Source organism: Chenopodium quinoa, unplaced genomic scaffold (assembly GCF_001683475.1).
Source record: "Chenopodium quinoa cultivar QQ74 unplaced genomic scaffold, ASM168347v1, whole genome shotgun sequence".
In the NCBI taxonomy this organism is placed as follows: domain Eukaryota; kingdom Viridiplantae; phylum Streptophyta; class Magnoliopsida; order Caryophyllales; family Amaranthaceae; genus Chenopodium; species Chenopodium quinoa.
In genome coordinates, this window is record NW_018744603.1 from 635,371 (window position 1) to 646,993 (window position 11,623).

The 11,623-nt window shown below is 32.0% G+C and overlaps 1 protein-coding gene across 1 annotated transcript; it reads right to left on the reverse strand.

Moving 5' to 3' along the window:
- Nucleotides 1–475: 475 nt before the first annotated feature.
- Nucleotides 476–8,883, reverse strand: LOC110699925 (protein C2-DOMAIN ABA-RELATED 7-like). The gene is made up of 3 exons (XM_021877422.1): nt 8,779–8,883; nt 2,116–2,211; nt 476–1,143 (listed from the first exon to the last, which is right to left on the reverse strand). The coding sequence occupies exons 1-3, from the start codon at nt 8,881–8,883 to the stop codon at nt 853–855; spliced, it is 492 nt and encodes a 163-aa protein (XP_021733114.1). The 3' UTR covers nt 476–852.
- Between the last annotated feature and the right edge of the window lie 2,740 nt (nt 8,884–11,623).

The following is an 11,623-nucleotide window of genomic DNA, read 5'->3' on the forward strand; positions in this document are numbered from 1 at the left end:
TTGCCACGTAGGTAAAAACGACGAATAGTAATTTATTAGGATTTTTATTTTTTAAGAACACTAAATTTTATCCTTTTTATTTTGTTACAAAACTAAAACTAATCTTTAGATATTAGGATTTATATTATTTAAAAAACTTAAAATTATATTTTGATATTTAAAAAATATAAATTATCATTCGATGTTAATGGTTTTATGTAAATATCTGATGATATAATCCACCAAAAAAATATTTATATACAAAATGTATGTAAAAATTCGTGCATCGCACGCCACATAAGAAAAAGTAATATTTTGACCAATGAAAAATTAGATTTATATATTAATTTAGAATTTTAATTTTCAGTCTCCATTTAAGATATTAACAAATGAAATTTGAGAATTGAAAACAAAAAATAATAATTTAAGATTTAAATTATGAAAAAAAAACAAAAATTATCTTTTACATTAGGATTTATATCATTTTAACAAATAATTAGAAATTAAAAAATATATTTTGATTTAATGATTTTATCTAACTATCCGATGAATGAGATAATATTTATTTCAATTTATAAATTCAAGTTCTATAATTTAGAACTTAACCAAATATTTTACCTTAAATTAATGTTAAAATAATATAATAGAAAATAAAAACAAACAATATATACAAGTTTGAGATGTTCCCTTGTTCACATAACATAGTTGTGAGTATGATACAATCATAACACTTTATACAATAGCAATACCGAATTATATTTTTCAAATAACTACTGTAGAATTTTCATTATACAATAGCAATATCAAAACATCGAATAAAAATTCCTCAAAATTCTTGTCACACTTTAGAGTAGCACGCATACATCAAGAATGTCATCCTTTATTACCTGGAAGATCAAGCCACTCAAGCTGAATTTGTAACTTTCCCCTCTCTACATGTTGAAGCTTAAGAATCATGTCCTGAACCATTTTACCATTACCTGTCCAAACGATCTTACTTTCATCGGCGAGACAATTATTCTCATTAGGCTGCAACTTTTTTGCAGCAGTTCCAATGGGAAGTTCTCCTAATCCCATTTGCATACACTCAATATATGGTCTAATATCAATTGTAGCATCACCCATTCTATCATGTTTAGTGAACGTATCATGGTCATAAACAGCCTGCAACAAACTGAAGTGCATTACCAACCATCACCTTCGAAAATTGGGAAATGTCATCAAACATTCTCAAAGATTGGGAAAATTGTCCAAAAGGTACTTATATGTTCAACTTTTTTGTAAAAAAGGACCGTATACGTTCAAAGTAGTGAAAAAAGTCTAAGAGACCTTGACATTAAAATATGACCGCTGACTTCACTTTTTCGGTGTTGACTATCATGTGAATTGCATGTGATGTTTAAAAAATGTATTTTCCTTCTTTTTTTCCCACGTTAATCAGTAATTTTAAATAGAAATATAATAGAAAATCAGTAAAAAAAGTTATACAATTATATAATAGAGAATAAGTAAAAATTATACATCAGTAAAATTACTTCCATTTCAGCAAACATAAAGTGATCTGAAGTGAACATGACCTTACACGCAAATGAAATAGTCTATTTTTCAAAAGTTTTTCAACATTCCTAATAAAGTATTCACCAAAAATCTATACTAATATATTAAAAGGCGTTTCTAAAATTGTTAACATATTAAAAGGCATTTCTAAAAACGTCTATACACTACGTAGACCCCCTTACTACGCCACATCACTCACTCAACTCTTTATTATGCTACCTCAATACGCCACATCATCTGCACTACCAACAACATCATTCTTGAAGAAATGTTATTGTTAACTATCTGAGCAAATAGTCGATTATACTTTAATGTTGCACAATAAATAATGTTGTACTATAAAAGTGTGGAATATACATACTACATACGCACTATTAAATGTTTTTAAAAATTAACACTTGCACAACTATATAAGTAGTATTCCGGGGTAACGCCCAGGACACTCACTAGTGATTGGTGGTTAAAACAATGAACCACAAGTATCATTGTATCAGAACATACTAGTCCAAAAGAAACATGTATTTAAGTCATTAAAAACATAGAGTTATGAATGGTTCATCAAAAGAAGGAATTACTTACTAGCTTGATGGGTATATTTGGATTAGTCACTGAAAGTGTAAGAACATCATTCCACTCTGGGTTACAATTCTTTTTTATCACTTGAGTCTTTACACTCTACACAAACCAAACAAAGGAAACTGAGATGTGATTATTTTTTGGAGCATCCTAGTGATAACATACAAAGGTATTTAATCCATTGAATACAGTAAGTTAGTATTTCATTCCTTGCACTCAAAAACAAATTATCTAAATATCTAATGCATGATTGATAAATTTCTCCCTTCGTTTTATAATGTTAATCTCATATTCTATTTAGGCATTTCAAAAAGATATACCCATATTGAACATGTTCCATTTTTTTAATTTTTTTGGAATTAATTGGTTAAAATTTGACGACATGACTCTAAATAAAGAAATCTCTACCTTGAATTTTGTAATTATGACTTACGCTTTAAAAAAAAAAAAATCAAAAAACTTAATCACAAGTAAGATAAACTAATTATGAATTATTTTGTAATTTAATGTTAGATTTCAAATATTCTTCTTTATTTATTTTATGTGATTGATTTCATATAGGACTAACATTATAACTTTATAAAATTACAATATACGCAATATACAAAGTATATAGTAGGTGGCGTAGATGCCGTAACCCTATGGGTGTAGACATAGAAATTTTCTCACTTTGTAGAGGAATATGCTGGCTATCTTTATAACATAATTAACTTATTTAAATTATTTGAGAAAATAAATCTGATGAATTTCTCAACATTCCTAACCCAAAAATAAGTTAATGGAAAAGCAGGTTTTAATTTCAAAAAAAATTAAGGGCAAGACATATCTTAACATCAATATTAAGCTTGTAGAATGCTAATTTGTCAGTGGACTAACTCAACCAAAAGTTTAAGCTGCACCCGTACCTATACTTTAAAGAAGGGGCGGATGAAATTCGAACCCATAATGTTTGTGTCACGCTGACTCTAATACCATGTTAGTGGACCAATTCAACCAAAAGTTTAAGGTGATGGTTATACTCTGTCATAATTGCTAAATAAATTATAATAAACAATAATAATAGTAAAGGATTAAGGTTTTGAATTTTGAATATCATCCGACTTCGGAATCAAGGATTTAATTGATTGAATGATTCGTACATATCATCAAATTGACATTGTAAATTAGAAAAAAAAAAAGTTACAGACCTGCGAACCCATGGTAATGACTAGAGCTGTCAATTCGGGTAAACGGGTAGGGTTTGGATTGGGTTAGTGTGGGTCGGGTCAACTCGGGTCGGTTAATTTTGGGTTAATGTCATAATCTTTACGGGTCGGGTTCGGGTTGGGTCATGCTTGAGTCGGGTAACGTCGGGTCATACATCTTTTCGGGTTTGGGTCGGGTTTAGGTCGGGTTAATAACAGGTCGGGTTACATTCGGGTCGGGTGAATAATAGGTCGGGTTTAATTCGGGTTTTCACGGGTTAAAACGGGTTAGGGTCATTTTCGGGTTCGAGTCGGGTTCGGTTCAAGTCAATAATTTGCGGGTTATAACCAGGTCGGGTCAATCTCGGGTTTGAGTCGGGTTCGGTTCAAGTCATATAATTTGCGGGTTATAATCAGGTCGGGTCATTCCCGGGTTCAAGTTGGGTTCGGTTCAAGTTGATTATTTGCGGGTTACAATCAGGTCGGGTCATGTTCGGGTACAAGTCGGGTTCAGTTCAAGTCGATTATTTGCGGGTTACAATCAGGTCGGGTCATTTACAAGTCGGGTCATGTTCGGGTTCGGATCTCAAATATTGGGTTAATCTGGGTATCGGGTTGATTTCAGGTCTAGTCATATCAGGTTTGGGTACATTTTCTGGGTCGGTTTGTTAACAGCGTATGTAATGACATTCACGTTGACTCATTATCAATTACTTCGCTTATTATAAGAGAAATAATTTCAGATAAGTTAAATTCTAATAAAACTAGATAAGATAAGGTTTAATTTAGATTTTTAGAAGATAAGTTCAAACCCTATTCTAATCTATTCACATTGTTTCCACTCATTGTAGGGATAACAATTTCAGATAAGTTCATATCCGAGATGACTTGTTTTGATAAAATACAATAAGTTCATATAAATTCGGATAAAATAAGTTTAGTTTAGATAAATTAAAATACAACAATTTTTTTTCTAAACTTATTTTATTTGAAATTATCTAAACCTATTTATTTTTTATAAGTTCATATCCGAGTTCACGTTTTTTTTAATGGCATTTTTTTTAAATAAGATTAAATAGGCAAATGAATAATAAAATTAGAAAAATAAAAGATCAATAAAAGCCTTTTAACAACTCTTGTTTGAGTCACCACTTTCTCGAGTACAAACAAGTCAAGTCATGATCGGGTACAGGTAAATTATGTGGGTCAGATTATCATCTTATTCAATCATTATCACATTCAATTCAATCATTATTCGAAATTATTATTTTTTTTTTAACTTTTTTTTTGATTTTTTTTTATATATAAAATATAGGATAAAACAAACAAGCCTAAGGTCAAATTGTATTTGTAAACCGTAATTGACTACATTAATGCACATGCGCCTATATAGTAGTAGTGTTCGTACACCATAATTGTTTAATTGAAATATATAATGAACTTGCATATAAAAAGTAGTAGTATTCGTAAATCGTAATTACTAGAGAATTGTAATACAAATAATAGAGAATTTTATTGAAAATATTTGAATAAGCTTAAATAGGAAAATAACTCATATAATTAGGGGAAAAAATATGACATAATATTATTTGGAGAAAAATGTGATAGTTTACGACTTAATTAGGTAACAAAATAAAAAAAATATATAAAAAGGAAAAAGAGTGATTAGAGCGTTCAATTCAATCATCAGTAATTCACTCTCAAACTTCAAATTATCACCTTCATTAGAGCGTAGAACTCCTAATATACTAAAATTCTCAGCGCAAATCTCGCCATTTCCGCCATTACAATCTAGCTTTCCTAATATACTAAAATTCAGAGATCCACTCATGGCTATAATTCACCACTGTTCGGCCTCTCTTAGACTCACACAATTCCACTCTCAATCTCAAATCTCACTCCCGTATTCTACCTTCAACAAGGAGTCAAGGAGTGGTAATCAGTCCAATTTTACATTTTAATATTATGCTTAGCATTTTGATTTTAAATAATTTGTTAATTTTACATTTTAATATTATGCTTAGCATTTTGATTTTAAATATATTTAGGGATTAAAACGTTTAGGGCAAATTTTTAGATTTAGATGTTCTTGATAATTTTTAGGGGTTTAATTTGTTAATATGTTATGGTGTTAAAGGGGTCAAACTATCATGGCGGAGGATGGATTTGATTACGCAGCTGAAAGAGGTATGGTTCATTCTAATTAAATTTTGCAGATTCCATTTATATGCTTCAGTTAAGGAGATAGTGATTCAGAAACAATAAAACGTGAAATTTAATGTATCAATCTTATACTATATGCCATTGTAAAGTAATTGGCAAAAATTAATTGATTTGCATGTATATAGAATCGCCAGATTAGATCAAAAAAAAAAGAAAAAAAAAAAGAATCGCCAGATTTATAAGTTTCTGGTTTTGCTGTCACAGTTGCTCGATTATAGGTGTTGTGTGTCTCTTTTACTAAGTACTATGTATGAATTAAGAGTAGAACAAAATATTGGCAATCATATGTCTTACTATTACAAAATATATTTCAAAATTCTCTTTATTACAAAGTAGTATAATAAATTATGCATTTTTATTGATCTAACTCCTAATCTTTGCCTGATTGTTTGGTGTAGTGGGTGATTTCGAGTTTGAGCAAGCATCAAATACATGCATGAGTGTTGGAAATGCTACCCCAACACCTGAACCCCATCAATCAATATCTCCTTTTCAAGGAAAGCGATCTCCTATTTGGCAGAATTTTGAGATTAATGGTGAACATGCTGCATGCAAGTTTTGCAAAAGACTAGTCCAGAAACATAGTGGTTCAACTGGTACGTCTAATCTAAAGAGACACCTTGATAAGTGCCCACTATATAAAGATTCAGATAAGTCTGATAAGTCTAATGCATCTTAATTTGACCAAAAAGAATACTGTAAGTTATTTGCTAGAGCTATATTGAAGCATGGTTATTCTTTAAGTATTGTTGAACATGAGGGGTTTAGGGAATTGCATACATATTTGAATTCCAAGGTTAGAACTATTTCTAGAAACACAATATTGAAATGGTGCATGACAGAGCATGATGTGTTAAAGCAATATGTTCGTAATACGTTTAAGGCCTTAACAAGTAAATTGTCCTTGACTTGTGATGTATGGACAGCTTGTACTACTCGTGGTTATTTGAGTTTTTGAAAATGAATGTAATGTTTTTTTAATCACTATAACACTATTATGTCTCTTACTCTCTTATTTGTTTGCTTATCTTTTTGCAGGTGGATGTCACTCGCCCTCATTTGCTCACTGGTTTAAAACCTCAAATTAATAAAGCATGCTGCCTGCTTGAGCCTTATTGTCTTTTTCAGCATTTTAGTTTAAACTCTTTACTTAGTTTATGTACTTGTTCAATTGTAACCACCTTGTTTTGGTGATGAAGAATTGCTATCATTTGAGCTTTTTTTTGCTTCACTTACTCTTTTTACAATCAAAGATCATGAAAAAAATGGCTATATTTTTCTAGTCTCTTGCTTCTTATCTATGGCATATTATGAATTTCTTGCTGATATTTTGTACATTGAATATTGCAACAGTAAAGTTTTGTGGAAGAACAACAAGTGCTGAATTTCTGGTCTGCTTTGGTTGTTTCTGTCTTCTTATTATTTCTGACAGCTGATGTTTCTTGCTAGTGCTCTGCTAAAGTCTGATCCTTGCTGGGTTGGTTCTTGCTGGTTCTGTTTGTGCTGTGGTTGTCATGCTGGAAGTGTTGTTGCTGCTTGCTTGCTGCCTGGTTTATCAATGGTCGTTTTTGTGTGCTTTTTGTTGTTGCAAGCTTGCTGGTGTGGTGTCTAGAGGTGCTAGTTGTTGTATGTTGGTTCAGGCCGCTGGTGTGTTCTGTGTTGTGTGCTTCTTGCTTGTTTGCTTTATGCCTGTCTTTACTGCTGCCTGTAGTGTGTTGCAAGGTGTACTGGTTGATGTTTTTGTCTTCTGCCTTGTTGTTGATGTGATGTGTCGCTGTTTGCTGCTGTAGCTGCTTGTTGGCTTCTGTCTTCCTGTTTGTGGGGCTGCTGGCTCTTGCTGTTGGCTGCCCTGTTAGGAAGTGGTATGTGTGTTTCGCAGGCTGTTTATCTGCTGTTGACAGCTCTAGCTGTGCCTTCTGTTCTGGGTTTCTTGCTGGCTGTCCTCTCTTCTGCTGCCTGCGTGTGTGTGTCAGCTGCTGCTGGCTTTTGGTTTGAGTTGGTGTGGTGTCTCTTTGCTGCTGGTGGTCTATTGGAAGTTGGAATTGGTCTGGTGGTCTGCTGGTTTACACAATACTCTACCTTTTTGGTGTAGTAAGTGTAGTGTGGCAGAGACTAGTGGTTCTCCACCTTCAACCCCCTGCTTACAAGTTATTACCCACTAAAACTATTCACTGATCAAGCCACAAGATTGAGGATTTATGACACGAAATCAATGAAATCGGCAACAACAATTGATTTAATTAAATAGGATAGTTAGAATTACAATGTATTTGTATTACAAAGCAATTCAAAAGATGTATTTGCTGATCAAGTCTGGTACGAATGTTGGTAGCCAATCATTTTTGAATAAACTGTAGATGATAACCCCATTGTTGAAGATGCGCATGTCATATATAATTTTATTTTTTTTAGTTATTGGTTGATTCTTTCCTAAAATATGCATTCATTATTTTTTTTACTTAATCTTATTTGCCTATTATATTGTTTACATTTCAATGATTGTTCATTAAACTAAAAGAATTGAAAGGCTTGGTAAAAACTATTACTTTGTTTAAATATAAGATACATTATTGTTTCGAACAAAAATCTGAAGTATATATAGTCATCAGATGACAAAGTTTCGACAAAACGAGTAGCTTAGAATATATATAGCATATATCTTTATTCAGTATCCGATCTACAATAATAAAGATGTATAAAATAACAAGTTGAGTTGATTTCAGGTCAGGTCAATAACAAATCGGGTTGAAGTCCGGGTTTAGTAATAGGTCGGGTTAAATTCGGGTCGGGTTAGTAATAGGTCGGGTTAAAGTTCGGATCGAGTTAGTAATATGTCGGGTTAAAGTTCGTATCGAGTTAGTAATATGTCGGGTTAAATTCGGGTCGGGTTAGTAATAGGTCGGGTTAAATTTGGGTCGGGTTAGGAATTGGTTGGGTTGAATTCGGGTCGGGTTAGGAATAGGTCGGGTTGAATTCAGGTCGGGTTAAATTCGGGTTTTGACGGGTTTAATCGGGTTTGGGTCAATTTCGGTTAAGGTCGGGTTCGGTTCAAGTCAATATTTTACGGGTTATATTTGGGTCGGGTCATCTCCAGGTCGGTTCATGTTCAGGTTCGGGTCTCAAATAATCGGGTTAATTCGTGTTTAGGGTTGGTTTCAGGTCGGGTCAAGTCGGGTTCGGGTCATCATTTTTACGGGTTTAAACGGGTCGGTTAATAATCGGGTCCGGGTCGGTATTTCGGGTCGGGTCAGCTTTTGACAGCTCTAGTAATGACGACATAAGGGTCGCTGCTAAAAGTGTCGCGAATAGCGAGGTTGACCCCTCGACGAACTTTGATTCTTAAGAGCCCTTTAATGCCGTCCATTTTAATTTGGGGGATTATTCTCTCCTAAAAAAAATAACAGTAATTGAATTGAAAATTGAGGAGAGAAGATTTGAAATGCGAAAGAAAGGAGAAAAAAAAATGGAAATGTAATTAAGCATTTTTGGAAGAGATAGCAAAAATTTCGGATTACAACAATGGGATATTTGGAGGATAGTTATCACATCATCATCATATGCTTTTTATTAGGAAGACTATGGCCATGTTTGGTAATTACCGGTTAGCAGATTGGTAAGCGCTAATTGCATTAGCTGTTTTGACTAACTGGTTGCATTAGTTGTTTTGACTAGCTGATTTATAAGAGGTTTTTTGTAGAGTTGTTTGGTAATATTAGCTTATTATTTGTAGTTGTTTGTTAGTTGAATATATAAAATGACAATTTAGGACATTGATAATTTTTTTTACTCGTACTTGACTAGGGTAAGAAATTGGGAGGGCAATAATGTGAATTAGAGTAACTTTTAGGATAAAATTATCTTTTGACATCCATTACTCAATAAGCTAATCTAAAAAACTCTATTTTTTAGCGTTTTACAAATTAGCTTATTTGCCTCAATTGGCTCATTTAAAAAGCTCTTTTACCAAACAACCAAATTAGATGATTTATGTAGTAAAACCTCTAACTTGGTCAAATAAGCTCATTTTTTTGTCAAAACTCTAATTACCAAACATGGCCTATAAGAGGAGAAACTATGGGGATGTTGGTATGTTTTGCAACATGTATATAGAAGCTAACTAGGATGCTAATCATCAAAAGAGTGAACAAATTAAAGGTCATTCTCTACACTTTGTAACCATCATTTTCTTCATTTCTAACCCAAATCCATTTGCACAGTAACCGTCTTTCTATTATCATTCCTCATGCATATAAATCTCAACCTAAGCTTCCACAAACACATACCTTTAAGACTTCAATTCATCAACATTTCATCTTTTCAATGTCTGATTCTTCTAAAACCTCTCCAAAAGCATCCAAAATTATGAAAACTATCTAAAATATTAAGAAAATACAAACGGAGCGGAATACGGAGTAGAACACAAAATAGACAACTTAGGGTTCGTTTGGCATTGTTGTGGTTTTCTTTTTTTAAAAGTATGTCATATATGTCCCATAATTAATCATTATATAAACTTATTAAAATCATGATAATTTTGTAAACTGACAAAAGAAAAGTGAAAACACCCTTTTCTTGTTTTCTATTTTTGGTTTTTGATTTTCAAAAAAAAAATAGGAAACTGAAAATTAAAAAAATGATCTCAAACAAACCCTTATAAAAATGCTACACAAAAAGTGACTAAAGACTTATAGTGCAATTATAATAGTAGCATAAATGTGTCTATAATAGTAGCAGAAATATGATTCATCAAAATACAAATCTACAGAAGAGTATATATTAGTAATACTCCCTCCGTCCCCATTTAATTGTCACTTTTGATAGAAAAATCATAGGAATTAAGGAGAAATTAAGAAAGTACATGGGAGCTAACAGGGTGGTTGGTTCACTTAATTAAGGTATAAAGTATGGGTTTAGAATGATTTAAACTCATATCTTGTGTTTGTTTTATGATTTTAAGAGTTTCAAACTCATACCTCAAACCCCCAAGGTATGGGGTTTAGAAACCTTGAGAGGGAGGTGAGTTTGGCTCATTCCCAAACTTTTAGGTATCAAACTATAGAAAAAAATTGCATTTCATAATCATACCAAACATATGGTATTAAAAATTGAGTTCCAAACCCATACCACTATGGTTTTGTTCCTGATTCCAACTCCATACCGGTTAGCGAACCAAACGCCGCCTAAAACCCAATCATTTAAAAAAAATAAGAGCGAGAAAGTAATCTATGTGGTCAATGAAAATTAAGGACCACTTAAGGTAATCCATGTGATTTATTTTTAATCAATAACATTACAAGAAATAATTACATCATCCAATAGAATTATACTACACATACTGATGACTAAACTAAAAATTCCAAAATGTTTGATGGAGAGAAAGTAATAGTTACAAATTCCAAAGGGGACCAACAAATAAAGAGGGTAAAAATATGAGGGTAAAATAAAATCTCTCATAATAAGGACAAAAAAAATGTGAGGTTAATATTGTAATTTAATGTGTATTATTTAATGAAAAAATGTGAAATGTTACAAATATTTAAGAGCACCCAAAATGATAAAAGAGAAAATCAAATGGAGACAGAGGTCGGAGGGAGTATTACACAACTAAAGCTTGGTTCATGCAGGCGTATGCACGATCTGCAAGGTGCATCCGCTCCAAAATACAAAAAGGCGGAATGTACATGCACGTGTATACTAATGTACATGGGCATATAAAAGAACATAGTGTTTAATTATAATGTACATGGACTTATACATAAAACAACATAGTGTTCATTTATAATGTACATTAGATTTTTATTGTGCAACAATTTATATATATTTTTATTGAAAGAAATTTTGTATAATGAAATAGATAAATAGTACTATAATTATTTTTTTTACTATACATTAATTACAAATCATTTCATTTTTTTTTTACCAAAAGTTCACTCTCTCTCTCTCCAAACAAAACTTCAAACTCATTTAAATTCCTCAAACCACAAGCAAAATTTTAAATTTCAAGAATTTCGAAATTTTGAGCCCAAAATTGTTCAAGATGACATATAAAAATGAAAGGTAAGATCAAATTCGACACTCATACTTGTTTATTTGCCATTCATACT

Coding starts and splice junctions, on each gene's coding strand:
- LOC110699925 (XM_021877422.1), bottom strand. CDS start 8,883: ATGGACGGCATTAAAGGGCTCTTAAGAATCAAAGTTCGTCGAGGGGTC. Junction 2,212..8,778: donor ATGTCGTCATTACTAGAGCT/GTCAAAAGCTGA, acceptor TGGTTTGTGTAG/AGTGTAAAGACTCAAGTGAT. Junction 1,144..2,115: donor CAAATATACCCATCAAGCTA/GTAAGTAATTCC, acceptor AGTTTGTTGCAG/GCTGTTTATGACCATGATAC.